The 18,307-nt window shown below is 47.6% G+C and overlaps 1 protein-coding gene across 1 annotated transcript in view; it reads left to right on the top strand.

The window, feature by feature from the left end:
• Positions 1-18,307, top strand: part of ZNF618 (zinc finger protein 618) — a 65,641-nt gene that overhangs the window by 29,076 nt on the left and 18,258 nt on the right. Inside the window, exons 2-9 of the mRNA XM_088146755.1 lie at positions 1,723-1,784; positions 4,086-4,345; positions 7,438-7,515; positions 8,554-8,592; positions 9,525-9,614; positions 13,094-13,171; positions 14,554-14,643; positions 17,774-17,965. Coding sequence (XP_088002881.1) covers positions 1,723-1,784; positions 4,086-4,345; positions 7,438-7,515; positions 8,554-8,592; positions 9,525-9,614; positions 13,094-13,171; positions 14,554-14,643; positions 17,774-17,965 — 889 coding nt within the window. The remainder of the gene's footprint in view (positions 1-1,722; positions 1,785-4,085; positions 4,346-7,437; positions 7,516-8,553; positions 8,593-9,524; positions 9,615-13,093; positions 13,172-14,553; positions 14,644-17,773; positions 17,966-18,307) is intronic.

Here is an 18,307-nt window from a genome sequence, read left to right as displayed (position 1 = left end):
GGGTTATTTTATCGAACTCACTCTCCCCACAACCTCTAAAATGGCCTGTTTCTGCCATAGATGTCCCCCCCCCCCGTGAAATGCAGCCAGTCTCTTCTAATGTACGATTGTGCAGATTCATAGGGGTGGGGTTCAAGGTTTGAAATAATACTGTTTTTGAGGAAAACCTCTTTCAGATTTTTTTTTAAATGCCTCATAATTTTTATTCTTAAAAAGGCAGGGGGAATTTTAAATTACAAGTATTTGAAACTGCAGTTTTATCAGGGAGTCAGTATTTAAGGAGCGGTTTGGACTTTCTGAATTCCAGGGAGCGTGGCCAATTTGGAGGGGGGAGCCGACGATTCTACTGATTATAATGGTGCATTCACAGATTTCTACCGTTGATGGGAGGTATGCTTCCACGTACAAATTATTCTGTTCCAGAAATACTGAAATTTTTCTGCACAGAATTTTTCCTTGTGACACGATTTTCTTCTGTTTTCTGGTTTCTAGCCCTTGTGCTTTGTCCAGATGGCTCTGTGAGAGGTGGGCAGCGCTCTGTAAAATTTCAGAGGCTACAGGGGAACTTGTGTGACTGGGTGGCTCTCCCTGTCATCTCCCTTCCCACCTTTGAAGGTCGCGGGGATCCTCTCCTTGGCCCCCTGCCTCCTTGGCCTGATGCGGCTGCACGACGCGGGCCCCAGAGCCTTGTGCTTAGAGCCGCTGGGTACCATCCTGCCCTGTTCATCTGCCGCGGTACCTAAAGAGCACTCCCGCTGCGGGCAACCTCTTGCTTGGGGCTGGAAGTTCCTGCCCTTCACTGGTTGCCTCAGGAACCCTGGCACAAAAAGGTGTAATGTCTCCCGGCAGAGCTCAGAGGCACGGCTTTCTTGGCAGCAGTGCAGAAGTGGTTAATTTTCAAAGTTTCCCAAAGTAATCTTGGTGTTCCCTAGTGGTCTCCCATCCCGGTGCTGACCCTTTGCATACTTTGGGGTTGTATATCTGGATGTAATTGATGGCAGGAGTCACAGCAGAACTAGACGAGGGGCCTTTCTTGCTTTTCTGAAATCAGCCAGTGAGGCAGGAGGGCGGAGAAAACAGCTGTGAGGTCCTTGCACACTTTCTCTCTTTCCACAAGGGATGTGGCGGTTCTGTCCACTTATCTCACCCCCCCCTTTTATGCAGCGCCACCGTGAGCCGTGGTCGCCGCTCTGGTTCTTCCTTCCTCCGCACCCCACAGCAGTAGCAGGGAGCTTCTCTTTGGCTGGCCGGTTGGGGGGGAAGCAGCACATGCTCTGATTTCATCAGGTGTCGTCACCACTGGATCCCCTCCTCTTCCTTTCGGCAACCGATTGGAAAGAGATCGAAAGCAAGTAAACGGAAACGCTTCTTTGCGCAGCACAAAACTAATCTGCAGAATTCATTGCCATTCATTGTGACGTGGTGGTGGCCACGAGCTTGGGTGGATTGAGAAGACGACTGGAGAAATGTGTGATGGGGGGCTGTCAGGCTTGAGACTCAGTGACCCTTCTGGGTCGGGGGCATCCTGGCTGCGTCTCCACCTCCTGCTGACGAGCGCTCGGCTTTTCCTCGGGACCACGGGGCCGTGTCACGGAAGGCCGCTGCTTCGGGAGGACGTTAATTTGTGCCCGGGCGTAATCATTTCCGATGTGCGCTTTGTGTCCTTTGCCGAGTCCTCTCCAGGACCTGACCTTGGTTCCTCTCATCCTGCTTCTCTTCTAGGTTGAGGGCGGCGGCGGCAGCAGCAGCAGCAGCAATGTTGGGACAAGAGCCTCTGTGGGCAGGTAGGTCAACCTCAGGAGCACCGTGCGACTTCAGGCCTCAACTAGCGCAACTGCCATTGGAAATGTTGGATCTTGGAGTTGTCATTTGTCCTGTACTCTGTTTCGATCTGGTTCTGACTCTGGCTGAAGCTCGCGACCAGCTGTGCCGGGCCTGTTAGCTTCTGGTTGGACCCCGGGCCCCTCTCTCCAGAGAGCTTGGCTGCCGTAGGGCCTGGATTGGAGCGCGCTCCGAGTCGTGTGGCTTCGTCCTGCCCCAAAAGATGACTGGAGGAGAAGGGTTTCCTCTTCGAGAGATGGCGAACTTTCAAAGCTGATTTAAACATTTGAAAGATTATTTCTGCCTCTGAGCCAGCCTCCCTGATGCTTCCCTCTTTCTCCCCCTGCTTTTTTCCTTGCTGCTCGTTCTCCACTTTACAGTATCTTTTGTCCCTTTCGGCATCTGAAACATGAAAAGGGGAAAATAATTTGCTTTTAGCCATCAAAACCATCTTGGTTGCAGTTCTCTGCCCAGCTCGGTGTTTTTCGAAATGTTTGGTAATTCTTTAGAATTAAGTTGTTGCGCATCCAACAGTACTGTGAGCTGCTGAAGAGGAGAATAGCGCTTGTTATTAAATTAATAAAACACTGAGGCAACTTTCCTTGTAGGAGATCTGTAAAGCCCTTTTTGCCTCACTCTGGGTGAGATTTGCATGAAATCCTGGACTCCTCAAGGCGTGTGTCGATTTGGTTGCCTTTTGAAAATTGTGCAACACGTTATTCCTAGCTGGAAGAAACGTCGTCTTATAATGGGATGCCCCCTCTCGGAGGGGAGTGGGGTGTGGTCCTAAGGAGCTGATTTTGGTATTCGTATAATAAAGTATTCCGTCACCTTGCCAAGGTTGCGAGCAAGGCTTTCCAGCCACGCTTGGGGCCCCTGCAAAGGCCTGGGCCTGAAGGCGTCTGCTCGGGAAGGAGGGTTTGCCACGCACGGTGGTCCTTTCCTAGAGATGCCTGCCTGCGCCTTTCCCAGCTGTCCAGCCTGCCAGCTCCAGTTGTTGGCTGGCGTTTAAAGATTGTCTCCCCCTTCCTGGCTACAGATAGATGTAGGAGCAAGTTCTCAGTTTTCCTTTTTCTCTCCTTCAAATTCAGCCCCTTCTGGTAACACTGCCTTAAGTAAGAACTTCAGTACAGCGATAAAAAGTCACGTACGCGAAAGAGTTGGGTTAGGGCAAGGTCCTGACTGATCTTGTTCCTGTTTCCTTTGATAGTTGGAAAGGGATATGGGAAGGGACGTACCTGAATTCCTGTTCACGTGATGAGTTATTAGTGGTCTATAAGCAGTCTTCAGCCCTCCTCCCTTCATCATTCCCTGTATCCCAAGCAGATAGTATTCAGAGGTAGGCTGTTTGAACGTAGCGGCTCAGACAAACTTGTCTAATACCCATGAAGAGTTCTCTTCTTTCTCCTTGAATGTATCGAGCCCTAGAATATTTTGAAGTTGGTAGCTGCCAACCCTTGGGGATGAAAACTCCAGACTGTAATTCCATTTTATAAGAAGAAGTGTTTCCTTCCCAGGTAGCATCATTGGTTGATCAGAGGGGTAGTCCTAGAAATGTGGGCTACAACCTGCCATTTTTGTCAGCTCTTACATAGAATATTTTTCAGCAAACCCGTGGCTGATGAATAGGTGTACCCTCTTGCAGTCCTCCTAACACCAAATGGATTTCATGCTTGTGGGGTTCTGCACTTAAACAAAACTGTATTTATGGTCAATTTGCAAGCTGAATTTTTTCACGTAGTTTTGTTGCCTCAGGTAAACCTTTAGCACACCGAATGTCTTGATGGGGGTCCAGTACTCTGATGAAGTATTACACTGTTTCCATTGGAGCTGAGGACTTGTGGCTTTTCCTACCAGCACAAACCGAGCCCACGTGGGGACAGTAGAGCCCTCCTTACATTTTGCAGAAGAGGCAGTCGAGAGACTGTTCCTTTTCTGTAGTCCATGGCTGTGAGTCCTAGAGTTACGGAACGGGTGGACAGTTCCAAGTGAGTCAATCCGGAGTGCATTCAGAAGTTTTTAGTTACTAAACGCAATGACGAACCATTTGTCTGGCATACAAAACCATTTTTAAAATAAAACAAAAACAAAACAGATCTGTGGAGGCATTTAACTTGTTCATAATTCAGGGGCGTGTAGAGTAAAAAGTCACGTGGCCCTAAGCTTCAGACCGTCTGAATAGATGATGCTTCCTTGAGTTACTTCAATTTGTGGTAATCAGCTCTTTGAGGCTTAGAGCTCTGTTTTCTCTCTCCTCACCCAAGAGAGCGCTTGAAGAGGACCCAGAAAATTATGAAAGCAGAAGGTTGCGATTCAGCCATGCCTCAAGCATCACCTAATGAAGATGCCGCAGCAATGACTGAAGTGAAGGTGAAGACAGAAGTCCCAGATGACTATATTCAGGAGGTGATCTGGCAGGATGACCCAAAAGAGCCGAAGAAGAACTTGAAAGGTGGTGGGGTGGCCGAGGTGCCTGCAGAAATTTGTGTGGTGATTGGTGGGGTCCGCAACCAGCAGACTCTCGGTAAGCTAGGTCGGTGGTCCATTGGCTTAACCTTTTCTTGCCAGGGATGGGTTGGGGTCCATTGAGATGGCGGGGGGCAGGGGCTCTTGAGTTTGGTGGCTGGGTTGGCATGAGGTTGAGGCCCAATGGGTCTCTTGATTGAGTGTAGTTCAGGTAATAAGTGTGTAGAGAAACAGTTTGGAAAGAACAGGGCAGGCCCTGCATGCTGGTGGAGTAACTGCGGTTTCCAGGTTAAGAAAATAATCAGTCAAATGAGATCTGATCAATAATCAGTTAAACTGCATTGTCTGTGTTTGCCTTAAAATGGTTTTTAAGTGGGGAGAAAATACGTTTCCTTTCCAGCGAAAGTCACAGCAGGCATCGTCTCAAAAGAGGCATTCCTTGCTATCTGAGAGGAAGAGGAGGATGGCACACTTTGGGGGAAACTAATATTATGTAATCCTGTAGTCTGAGGCAATGGGGACACGTTAGAGGCATATGAAACCTTGCGTGATGCAGAAAATAAAGTTTCTCTCCCTTTCTGACCATGTTAGAATTCAAGGTCATCTATTAACACAAGACAAGTCAGGAACAATAAAAGAGATAACTTTTTATCTAACACACAAACTCTGGAATTTATTGATTCCAGATATGCTGATTAGCAACTGTTGGGACACTTTAAAAAGAGACTGACTAAACTGATGGCTGGTAGGGCCCTTGGTAGCTGCTGGTCTTAATGGCCCTAGGCTACCTCACAGGAGCATCCTTGAAGTACCAGCTAGTTCGGAACAAGACTTAACAAGAGTTCTTGTTTTCTGCCCTGCTTGGGATCTTCTCAAGTGCTCCTGTTCAGGCCCGGGCGCTCCAGAATGCTGGCTTAGATGGACGTTGGTTTCTTTGTAGTTCCAAGTGTGCCCTTCATTAGTGGTTATATAAGAATATTCCTCCGTGGGAGTGCACTTGCACCTTCCCTGTTGTTCCCTGAGTCTTTTCCCCCACAGCAGTTGTCTTGTCTCCAGGGAAGCAGTTGCGGGTGCATTCAGGAGTGAGGAGAAGATGCAGGGCGGTTACAGAGGAGGCTTTCCTCCATGAGTCCCTTGAAAATCACTCCCTGACCTCCAGTTCCCTTCTGGAGGAGAAAAAATAAACAAACACAAGGAGGTGGGAGTGTGTGTGAAGGAACTTGTGTGGGCAAATGGCCAGGAGCGAAGAATTTAGCAGCTTCTCTTTCCTAAAGCCAGGGGAATTTCTGGGTGATGAAGGCAGCTGCAGACGCGGGCACTGCTTTTCTCTTGGTGTCTCGCGCTGTCTCCGGGAGACTCAGGAACGGGTGGAGAGCTCTTCAAAGCATCAGCATCGCACCAGTGAACAGGAGAGGAGCTCCTGGCTCTCCCGTGGGCTTCCTCCGAACCCGGGTGCCCCAAAGAGCAAAAGAAATGCTCTTTTACATCATTAACATGTGGATTTCATTGACACAAGATACTTGTGAGCCTCCAGAGGTAACGATCAACCACTCTGGAAAACAAGGTGCCGATTCTTTTCCGGGTGCCTATGGCCAAGAGTTGGATCAGAGGACTCCTTAATGTCATTAAGTAACAGGACAGTTTCAGGCAGAGCAAGACCAGCAGCGTGTTGTCCTGCGTGGGTAGATCATCCTTCATGTTCAGAAGCAGTCTATCTTGGACAATCTGTTCTCTTTCTGGCTTGCTGGTGTGTTTGTGTGGACAGTATAATGCTAGAGTTGAGATTGATCCAGAAGACAGTTCTTGGCATTTAAAACTAATAGCCTTGGGAATTTGGTAAATCTAGCCCAGAAGAGTTCCTCCCGTCCTTTCTTGAAAGCCTTCAGAGATGGGAACCCACAACCGGAGAGGTTTTTTTTACTTCAGCCATTCTCCTCTTCTCCAGCTTCCTTCCGTTAGCTGCTTGCCTCTTTGTGCCCTGGCCTTCTGCTTCGTCTTTTCTTTTCATATCATGACACCTCTCCTCCTCTGAGCGAGGGCCCCCAAGTCAACTCTTGTTACTTTGGGCCAGGCCTTTCCAAGCCAGCTCCCAGAAAAACCCAGCTTACAGGGTGGTTCAGGCTTTTTCCCAGGGCCGCTTACAGTATGAAAACAGCAAATAATAAAACCTCTAGTTACAGAAACACTTGGCTATCCCACTTTTTCAGCTGAAAGCCAGAAAGGGGGAATTTTTTTTTTTTAAACAGCAGTGCGTGGTGGATAAGGTGTTAGACTAGAACCAGGGAACCCCGGAAGCTCCCTGGGGGATTTCCTCTCAGCCCATCCTGCCTCACAAGGCTGTTGTGGGGAAAAGCTGGAGGAGTAAGTGTGGTATACATTGCCTTGAGTTTGTGGAGGAAAGACAGGGTATCAATCTAAGACAGCCTCAGTAAATAAGCAGGCAGTTTGAACTTCATGCTATTTGAGTAGGGCTGTGCTTAAAGACTGTTTGGAAATGGAGGCAGAGGAGGGGAATCAGAGCAGTTGGGTGTGTGATCCACCAGGAGAAACATCTGCAAGTGTTGATGTGCTGCTTGCGTGGCTCAAGTCCTCAGGATTTGAACGGCAGCCTTTGCCCTTCACAGCCAGCGATGTGCTTCTCGTGTGGATCCCAGTGAGAACTGCTAGGATGGCAGAGTTGGGCTTTGGGCTGGATGTGGTCATTGTAGCCCTTTTGCATGCTGTGTTTATAGTATTGTATTATATCCTTGGGGTTGTCTTAAAAATACTTTACTCTGAAAGGGCAGGGGATAAATGCATAATTCCTTAGGAAATAAAGCCTACAAGAGGGTATTCTACATGACTTAGGATCCACCTCAGTTTCAACCTGGCAGGGGGATTGTGAATTTATCTGCTCTTTGGATCTATACACCAGAAGTCTTGAAGGTGAAGCAAAGATGGACCTCCTGAGGCTGGTCTGGAGATGATGGAAATTGTGCTCTGCTTCTGGAGGGTGCCAGGAGGAGGAAGCTGGTTCTTGAGACTTGACATTATGTATTTCATCCAAACGCCATCACTTTAAATATGATTTAGGTTTGAGTGCTCTGGTAGAGAGAGAGTTCTGTCTCTGTTTACAGCTGCTCTAATAGGTCTGTCTGATTTTTTTTTCAGGGTCATATGAGTGTGGAATATGTGGAAAGAAATATAAGTACTACAATTGTTTCCAGACCCACGTTCGAGCACACAGAGGTATTGATCTCTTGTGCACTATAATTAAGAAACGTGGGTGGGAGGGCATTAGTCCCCTGAAGTGTTCTTGAGATAGTATTTGCATTCATAAATTGGGGTTCCCAGGATTTCCTCCAGTCACATCAGTGCTCAAATGCCACAGCCCATTTAATGTTTTGTAGACAAATCAGAGAAATATGTTACAGATTAGTGAATTTATGTCCAATCAGGATACTGAATGAAGTAACCATGGGGGGAGGAAGGAGAAAATGCTGGGCATAGCAGAAAAGCCCCACCTTATTGATCGTGTAGCAGTTTTAAGACAGAATGCTGAAGATGTGAGGCACCTTCAATTAAATTAAGCCATACAGTGTATGCTCACAGAGAGATTTAAATTGGATCAAGGGCTGCAAAGAGCAAGCTACAGGAATTGCTGTCGGTCTGTTCTCTTCCACTGATCAACCTCCTTCTCCAGCATCAAGTCAGTATTTACTTAGATGAGCCTCCAGCACTGATGGGAACGCAGAACCCCTTTGACAGGTAGAGGGGAGAAGCCTTCGTGCTTAAGGACCTTCTCATTAGCGTGGCTTCTCTTTTCTTGGCTTCCTGCTTCACTGCAGAATATTAAACGCCACTAAGGACAGAAAGCCCCCCCCCCCACCACACACACAGTACATCCTAAAAGTTGAAATATTGCAACGGGACGTGCGGCTCTACCACTTTCATGAGCCAAATCAATGACGTAGATTTACGTGGCCCGTTTTGCATAATTTTGCCTCCTCACGAAGGGAGGGGATTCGGATGTTGCCTCTCCAGGCCCTGCCAAGGAAACCAGCGCACCCTCAGAACTTGGCTGTCAAGGGAGGGGCTCTCCCTGCATGAGATGGGGATCTTGAGGCCAATTTATCCCAGACAGACAAGTCCCTTTGGCATCGGATCTGGGAGGGAAGGAGGCCTTTGGGCCTCAAGCTTGCAAACAAGGACGAGAATGGGAGGGCGCTTATTCCTAGGCATACCTTTCCAGTGCGGTTCTTCATCTTGGGCTTTCTCTTCGCTTAGACACAGAAGCTGCATCAGGCGAAGGAGCCTCCCCTGGAAGTAAGTACAAGTGCGCTTCTTGAATATGTGGAGTGGAGGTGGAGGTGATGCTTTGCAAGCAAAAGGTTCCAGTTCTGATTTCTGGAAGAGGAAAGGGAAGGCCTCGTTTTGCCCAGGATACCCGAGAGCTGCTGCCAGTCAGGGTCCACAGTGTGGGCTAGATGGACCAAAAGCTGACGTGAAGCAACAGAGGTCGGCTGTCGCCAGTCTATTGCAGAGCACCCTCGAGGGGCCAGTTGGGAAAGCCCCCTTTGCTGCCAGCTGGTCTGCGTGAAATGCAGCCGCTCTGCTGTGGCACTGTGTGCTAGTGAAGAAGAGGCGCCATAGTTTGGCGGCTTTGTGTTTTTCTTTTTCTTGTCTTGTGTCCACGCTGGCCTTCTTTTCCACTGCTTGATCTCTCTGTTTTGTATTTTTTGCTAAATTGTTTTCTGTGTTGGAAAAATACTTCAACGAAGGAAGGAAACAACCCTGTCAGTAATCAGGATAACATAGGACCAGTGGGCTAGTTTTCCTTGCTTCTGATCCTCTTTTCATCTGGGTACGATTAGGGATGGTTATCACCACAAGGACGGGGGGGAAAGAACTTCAGTGACTCTACCACTGTGCCCCCTCTCCCCAAAAAATATCAGAACAAGAAAAATACTGTTTTCCATGATTTGGAGGATGGATTTTCTCTCCTCCAAAATTCCTTGGGGTCAAGAGTTTTAAAATCCATAAATGATTTTGAGCCCCTGAGACAATGCCAGTCCTTGCTCCAGATTAGAACTGGTGGCATTTGTTGGGGTTGAGGTATACTAAGACCGGAGAGCAACAGACGAGCGTGTTGGTTGAAAGTACAGAGGCTCTTAGAGGGTCTGTGAATGGGGGCTCCTTGGGGAAGCCCTTGGTTCTCCTTGGAGTTTCTCGAACTTTGTGCTCTTTCCTCCCCACAGATAACTTTAGGTACACGTGTGACATTTGTGGGAAGAAGTACAAATACTACAGTTGCTTCCAAGAGCACAGAGATCTGCATGCAGTGGATGGTGAGTGTCAATGTCTGGATCACTTGGCAGGAAGAGGACAGTCCTCGTTCTCGCAGAATGCCGAGCAGGAGCGCAACCAGCTGGCCGGCCTTGAGCTCGCTCAGCCCGCGTTCCCATCCTTCAAACGAAGCTTGATTCAGGAGCTGGAAAGTGTGAACGGCCAGGTTTATGCAGCGGCTTATCAGAACAAGCTGGAATTGCTGTTTAACCCTGGTTTGTTTCAATCTTAATTTAAGCCAAACATGGCTTGAGTATAGTAGTTGTTTAAAGTAAGGAGTAGAGCTTCCCATCCCCTGCCAAGGAAAGGGAAAGAAGACGAGGCGGAGGCAAGCCTGTAGGCCTCCCAGACTCATCCTCAGAGCCCTTAGTTATCGCTTAGTGCTGTTAGTAGGTAAACCAGGCCAGTGGTTTATAGAAGCTGGGGAGGGGAGCTGTTTTTGCCTTGCTGTCGTTGACACTGTTGCGCAGTCCTAGGCTATAGCAAAGTAACACCTGCAAAATGCCAAAATCCAAGGAAACTCACTAGAATTGTTTATCTACATGTACCCAGCTAGTTGAGAGGCAGAGGCAGAAGCAGCATGCTGTTATTACCATACAACTTCTGGCAATAAAGTTGCACCCAGGGGAATTCTGGCTAAAATGATTCCACTTCACAAGTCAGAATATTAACTAGGTATTCCAATACTTTGGGAAACTTTGGCTGAGGAACATTTGGGCAGTTGCAGTGGGATTTATTCTATTTATGTATCAGTATTTTATACTATCACGTTCCAAAAGACTCCTCCGTAAAGCGCAACGAACAATAAAAGCAAATTCAGCCACGAGTCAGTTTAAATGTCCATTGGTGTCAAATCCTGTTGGCAACTATTTACGGGTCAGAGGCTCTGAGAAATGCTACTATTTTAATAGCCCCCCCGAAAGACCTTAGGGAAGTTGCCAGCTGAACTCCAGGGGTTGGTTTCATCCCATCCAGACTCCCCCGGCCTCCAGGCACCAGTTCGAGACCCTCCACATCTTCGGGTTGGCCCAGAGTAGAGAGGTCTAACTGGATGGTTGTGTTCAGGCCTGAACCCTCGTCTGCTTTATCTTTTCTTTAATAAATGACAAGTTTAATAAAACATGAAATGTATCTTTATTAACAGATTTATTATTAAACAAAGCAAGTCTAATAAATTATCATCATCATCTAGGGTGCTCTATAGCTGACACCCCCCCCCCTTTCTCAACCATCTGATGCAAAACAAGGAGGGGTAGAGACGGGACAGAAATTGTCGAGCGTGGCTGAATCCAGGGACGGTCTGGTCAGGACAAGTGCGCTGCCACCTCCTTTAAGCGAGCTGGCACACTTGCTTCTCCCAAGGAGGCATTAATAAACTCATGGATCCAGCCAATCAACCCCCCCCCCCACTGCCTTATCCAGTCAGGAGGGGCATGGGTCCAGCCCATGTGGGGTGGAGCTTCCTTGTAGTACACAAATGGAGATGAGTCCCAGCTAACATGGCAAGGCACTCCAGTTACCTCCTTTAGCCCCACCTCTGCAGAATCCAGACTTGAGTGAATATGAGCCTTTGTATCAGCTCAACATTGCGCACCCGTTGGCGGATCATCTTCCTCACCCCTCTCCACAGGGACAGGGCATCTTTAAACAAGGCCACTAGAAAGCCGCCTGTTGCCGCACTGATGGCAGAGAAGTATCAACGCTTCCCCACCCTTACTGCACTGTGTAGACTTGAATATCTATGCTTGTCAGCATTCCCTCGGATTGGCTTTGGGTCATCCTCGACTGGCACGTGCGTCCCAGGATCAGCAAGCCCAGTGTGGCTGCTTAGAGGCTGTGGTCACCTCCATATTCCAGGTTGACCAAGTCATGCAGATTGCTGGGGAAATCCCGTGAGCCAGCCAGATCCATCTGGATCCATAAGGCAGTTGGGGCAGACCATCTTAGTCTGTTGCCAAATCCTGCAGGTATCGCAGGAGGTGCCGTGCCTTAACCGGTCAGGAAGTGAGCGTACCACAGCAGAAGACTAGCAATAGTCTTCAGATCAGAAGCCAGCTGCTTTAACATATGACAGCTGGTACGAGTCAGGCCCAAGAGAAGCCTGGGGTTGCCTGTGAGTTTCCCCAGGCACAGAGGTTGAGATCCACCAACCCCAGTAGTTGGGGAGTGTTCAGTAGCCCCTGGCGATAGGGTCCAGGAGCTCAGGAAGAGATGTTCCCGCAGACCTTCGGCCCTATTACCTGTAGCAGAGGGCCCATCGTCACAACCAAGAAGTCCCAAAGGGTCATTGCCAGACACACACACACACACACACACACACAGCGCCTTGGAGCCACAGTTAAAGGGCAGTCGCTACAAAGACTTCTGGTGTGGATGCAGTGGCTGGATTTCTAGCCGCAGCAGCAATCCTCTGTCTTTAGGGAAAGCCTCCTTTGGTGGATTGCAGAGCTTATATCAAGGCTCTGTTTCTGGATAAAATACTTTGCTCTGTGTTGAGGACAGCAGTGGCTCAGGATGGTTCTCTTGAACCCCCAGCCCATCAGTGCTTGGAATTTTAAGATGGAGGGAGAGCATGCACCCCCAAAGCAAGAAGGCCTGTTTCTGCACCAGCATGGTTCCTTCTCTCCAGCTTTTCCATTGAGAACAAACCCTGCTAGTTGACAGCTGTGCTTCTGCTCCCCGGGAGTGCGTGCTGTGCGCAGGTGCTGATTCTTAGGCTGGGTCCGTACATTGCTGGCTGTTCGATTCTTAGTCCTGTTGGGCTCCAGCCTTCTGTTCCGGATTTGGTGACTGGGAGGATAGAGCTTCAGAGAGCAGGCTGGAAACCCTGCCTTCTTGTGATTTGAAGCACGTGTAGGTGTGCGGTGGTTTATCCGCTCAGCTGGTAGGAAGAACGTCTGTCTCGTCGATAGGAGAGTGGTGGGGCAACTTGGTATATATAGATTGGTTGTGGCTTTTTTGGAACTGTTTTGATTCTTGTAAGAATGGCTGCAGTTCTTTGCAATTAAGTTGTCGTGCTTTAAAAAAAATTAGTGCAAATTTTATATCCTGCATTGGAAATGTGCAGCTTTAAAAAAAACCCTAAGCTTGTCATTTAGTCACTTTAATGGGTAGATTATCAAGAAAAAAATATAATCAGTGAAAAATACGATACATTTGCAAAATGTTTGTTAGCCCATAGAAACCATTACCACAACAGTGCCTTGGTTCTTTTCTTGTTCTTTTTGCTTATAATCTGTTTAGTCTTTTCTTGCTTTTTGCCCAAGTTTTAAACAAACTTTTAAAAAGCTTCAAACAGGATCAAGAGCACCTGAAATGTTGCTCGCGTTTACTTTATCAAGCTTCTTACTCCTTCATTACCAATTCTGCTGAAGGTGTAATCCATGGCAGAGGATGAGAGTAGGTCCTGAGTGATACAGAAAGAAAGGGAGAGGTTTTCACGTGCCCCGATCAGCTCTCTCCTCCTTCTCTCCTCTTGCAGACCCCTACGACCAAGCAATGATTGCCAAGGAGGAGGTGAAAGAAGAGGAGCCTGAACCCTTTCAGAAGATTGGTCCAAGTATGACTTACCAAGTTTGCAACTTAAGTAATTAATTAGCTTTCAGCATCTCAAATCTGAGGTTTCAGGCCCAAGCCAGGCACGGACCAGTTGTCACAGAGGCAAGATGCTGTAGCTGTAGCCACAGAGAAGAGCGCATTCTTTGCCTGTGCAGGACCCCAGCTCTGTTTCTCCTGGCATTGCTGGTGACTCAGCCAGGAAAATCTTCCTCTGATGTATCTTTTACTGAGGTTCACAGAACTCATTTAAGAAGCACCAATAGAAAGTCCTAGGTTTCCCGAAGTGTAGCAAGCTGAGACCTGGAAGCTGCTCGGTATCTTGTCTGCTCGTTGGTCCATCTATCCCAGTACTGTTGGCACTGACTGGCTGCAGGGCTCTTTCCCAGCCCTGCCCTGAGATGCAGGGGGTGAACCTGGACCTTTTGCACGCAAAGCAACAGCTCGACGCTCGGACGGTGGCCATTCGGCATGAGACAAGCACCCTGCTTGCCAATACCGCTCCTAAATAAACAGAAAAGTAGTATTCCCCCTTGGACACAGGGAAGAAACAAACACGGTTTATTTGGGGAATATTAAGAATGTACTTGGTTAACGTTACATACTTTTATAAGCATCTGGTTAACAAAAAATCCAATTTGCCCAGAGTATTTAGATGGAAATATTGTATTGCAGAGAGAAGGAATTAAGCGCATGTTATTTATTTTAATCATTATATTCCAACATATGCAAAACATTATTTGGAAAACATTCCACTTGTGTTTCACATGTTTCCCTCACACATTAAGTTTAGTACTCACAAGGAGCTCTTTGTTAAGAGGGAAGATATTGCCTAAGTATTGTACTCTAGGATAAAAAAAAAGTCAATTAAAACTTTGCAGTGCTCTAATTTGACTGCTACTGTATTCCTTGTTATGTTACTAAGTTTTCTTCTAGAATAGAGGGAAAATTGCCTGCGTGTGGGGGGGAATATTGAAACGAGAAATGCTCTTGATCTAAGACAATAACTACTCCTTATAAGCACTGATTTTTATTAGAGGGTGTCTCAGCCTTTCCGGTCTATGATGGCTTATAGGCCCTGCTCCCAAATGCCAGTTCTACAAAAGGGAGATTCCGGGTCCTTCCTGCAAGATCTGCCATTTGGCCATTCCTCTGTAGCAGCTGTTTCTTTTCAGCTTTCCAGGAAAGGGAGTTGGGGCAAAACAGAGGAAAGTGACTGCCATTGAGGTGGTGCCCAGAGGCCCCTTTGGTCAAGAAAAATTGTAGTTCATTTTATGAGGCAACGTGGGAAGTGTCCACCCTGCTTTGCTCTGAACCGAGACCCATGTTTGGGTCAGGAGGTTATGGGAAAATCTTTTCTTTGAAAATTGTTCTCTTGCTTTGCAGAAACAGGCAACTATACCTGTGAATTCTGTGGCAAGCAGTATAAGTACTACACACCGTACCAGGAACACGTGGCCCTTCACGCACCAATCAGTGAGTATCCAGCTGTGACATGGCAGCAAGGGAGAACCTGGGATCCAATATCTTTCAAGGCAAAGGCTGGACAGGCAGAGACCAAGCTTGCAATCAGAGTGATCAGGAGGGACAGACCAGCACTAGCGTATATTCCTGATAGCGGTACATTTGGGGTGCACTTTGACAGATGTAGTCGTTCATATTGCAGTGCGGATATTCAGGCCAGATGGCCTGCATTTGTTAATACTATTATTCTATGAATAAAATTATACATACACTTTGTACCTTAGAGATTTTTGACACTGTAGATATTTCAGCTGGACTGGTCAGCTGCTTAATGCTTATATAGCATAGCTGGTCTCTCAGTAAATTGAGATATTTAAAGGTGTGGGAACCCCATCTATCTACTTGGTAGCCCTCAACTTATTCCCTTGGGTCCCTTTCTCCTCTCTGTACGTGTGCCTGGACAAATGGGTGAGCTGAGTGCCTCTGCCCACCACCACCTCTTTATGTAAGCAACCCAGGGTTCTTTGTTCTCTGGATCAACTTGGCAAACTTGGCCAGTTAAAGCCTGCTAGAACTTTGCTTTTGACATGACTGGTTGGGAAGCCCCAGAAGTAGGACTGAATGGCACCTGCATCCTTCAGCTCAAGCATCTGCCCTTCATTGCCTTAGGCAGTACGTAGCCCCATGACAACCAGTCACCTCTATCCCCTTTTTAGTCCATTGAGGTCAGTGGCCATCACCTCATCCCAGGGAAGTTCTGCAAGTTAATGTTAAGTTACCTGAGGAAAGACATCCTTTGGCCCATCCTGAACCGTTGGGGCTACTGTTTTGAGAGGGAGAAAGGCATCTTCCTCTTCATGTCTGCACCCCAGCATGTTGTCCTTTTTCTAGCCTGAATAGCCCCAGCCTTGTAATCTGGGAATTTTGTTTGGAAGAGCTGCCTGCATAGGCTTCTCATGCAGATTGGTGGCATCAGATTCAGTGCATTTCTTCGGTTTTCTTACGGTGCGGAGAAGATTGTCTGCGGTCATGTGCCTTGATTGGGGCCACCTTGATAGAGTTCGCTGAGCCCACAAGCTGCCCATCCCATGCCGTTCCAAGTGGAATTTTGGAGGTAGACCACCTCCTACCCTGGAGGTCCTCGTTAGCCCTCATGGCCGACAGCCATCGATAGACTTGTTTTGCCTCCTGTCGAAGGCCTTAGCCCGTGGCGGCAGTTCCCTTAAATTAGTGGCACGTGATGTGAAGAGGTCTGTTCGTTCTCCCTCCTGTCCTGTGTCTCCTGTCAAGCTTTCTGGGCTACCCTAGTGTTGCAAGAGGGAGAACAGCTTTGTGCTCTGTTCTGTGTGTAGTTTTTTTCCTGAAAGGCCCCTCCTCAGTGTGTCCCTTCCCCCCAAAGTAATGTCCAGGTGTTTTCAGTGGCGCTTTGGGATTGTAGGCAGCCCTGTTGGTCTCTCTCTCTCTCCCCACCCTCCTGAAATTCCCCAGATGGCTGAGATGTCAGATTGGTGCAGAGCCCTTGCCAGAGCCATGTCGTTCAGCAGGAAAGGACGTGGAAAGGCAGGAGTGACTTAGCCAGGCTGGCCGCCTCGCCTCGCCTCGCCTCACTCGCACTGCTCTTCTGCACTGCGAAGGGGGGGCGTTCTAGGAGGTGTGCCGGAAAGCTTGGGGAGGGGAGCATTGTCGTGTTGTTTGCAGTGATATTTTCCACCCAGCCTGTGGTTTGGAGGAATTAGGGCATCTCCAGAGGCTTCTTAAAAATAAAAAACAAATACCTTCACAAGGCAAATTTGTACTTGTCTTTCATTTGTGGTTTCTTGGGGGAAAAAAATCAAGATATAATGGCTAAGGGTTTGATTTAGAATCCAGATCACATTACAAAATGGTGGTTGTTGGGGGGAAATTGGATGAGACAGTGCTGCCTATGGTGCTTTAAGCTGCTGGAAGAAATGCAAGATATAAATAACTGAATAGAGTACTAAATAATGTTTTGAAGTGTAGAATGTTACACGTATTTTTTTATTTTCATCATATGTGCGTGCATTGATTGGAGCAATGAAAGATAGAATAATGAAATAAAAATGTCCCTGTGGGGTTGTCTTCTGTAGTACCTCTTGATTAGACGCGATAGTAAATAGAAACTTACCCTCTAAGTTCCTAATGATACAGCCAAATATTTAACTTTCAGGCAAACTGCATAAAAATGTTGGTTTGGACAAACAGTAAGAAAGGAGTATGTGTGTGTGTATATATATTTAATTAATTAATTAATTAATTTTATGGGTAGCTGACTCCCAAAATATTGGGCTGTGAGAATTTGTTGAGATTCTCCTGCCCGAGGGAGGTGGTCTGCTTCCCAGTTCACGTGACTGATTGACAGGGCCTAAAAGGAGCAAGTTGGCACAGAAAGTGACTGTTTTCTAGATGGGGACAGAGGGAAGCCTCCTTTTTTTCAAGAGAGACATTGTGAACCCAGATATTTTTAGGCTTTCCACCTGGCTAGAGAAATCAAATTCTTTGTGGTCAACAGTATATTGACGATTAATGTGCATAGACTTGAATATGACGGTTTCGAACAAAAACACTTCCTTTGGTCCTCAGTGTGATTGTACATCACAGCAAGCCCATGTCTTAAGGTAACATTCCCTTTGTGAGAGAGCACCTGACCTCTTGTCAGGTGCAGCATTCTGTACATGTTTATTAAAAGTAATGCCTTTGGGCAGCTGTTTTAGTATAGTAAGAAAATGTTTAATCTCTTTATTTTACCAGTTAATTAATGTAAGGTTGGCATTGTAGGTTTCCACAAATACTGAGCTTCTTGAGCAGCAGAAGGCAAGAGAGGCCTGCCAAAGGGAGCCTGTCTCTCTTTTCCAAAAGGCCAGTTGTCTTGCGGGGACCGGAGAGGGGGTCTGCAGTTGACACTAAAGGCGAAGGAATTTGGCCTGTAGGGGAAGCAGGAAATTCAAATACATTACGTGGTGCCTGAGAATTCACAGCGGGTGGCTGAAGCGGGGCCCTGTGTCGAAGTGGCTGGGCAGGGGGAGCATGAACATTTTGTAGAAAGGGGAAAGCGCCCCAGCAGGTGCAGGTTCTGGGCATTGACTTGTCTATCCCGGCACTAGTTCTGAGTGTTCATATCCAGAGTACTCTCGATCTCCACTCTTCGTGGCTGTGAAGACCCAAGCGAGCCAATCGGGCAAAAAAACGCCGACGGCGTCCATAATCCGATGTTCCACCCTCCTCCACCGCACTCCCTCCGGTATCCCACCGGCATCCCAGTCACAGATGTTCCGCGCTCCAAATTCTGGATCCCCGGGAAGCAAGGCCACGACAGGTACCAATTGTGCTTTCTACCATCCCAGTTTATTAACCCACCTAACTGCCTGTGTGCCCCCAGGCCCCAAAGGGATGGCGTTGGCCGTTCCCCGGGGAGGCATGACCCCTTGAGAGGGTACCAGGGCACCAAAGAAGCCCACAAGGTTCTCGTAAGTCCCCAAAGAACCTGGCGGAAAAATTTCGACTTCTTTTAGCAGCCCCAGGGAATATGGGCAAGGTGAGGAGCAGAATGTCAGAAATGCTAAACTGAAGAAAAGGCGTTCTTAAATTGAGTGGGGAAGTGGGGAAGATGAGTGCTTTCATGAGTTTATAGAGATCCAATGTTGAGATTATTTTGATA

The sequence above is a fragment of the Python bivittatus genome, unplaced genomic scaffold (genome assembly GCF_059951505.1).
Source record: "Python bivittatus isolate LINGU-HERP-01145 unplaced genomic scaffold, Pbiv_v1 ctg000160_np1212, whole genome shotgun sequence".
Classification (NCBI taxonomy): Eukaryota; Metazoa; Chordata; class Lepidosauria; order Squamata; family Pythonidae; genus Python; species Python bivittatus.
The sequence above is the reverse complement of the archived record's forward strand: the minus strand, read 5'-3'. Positions and strand labels throughout refer to the sequence as shown.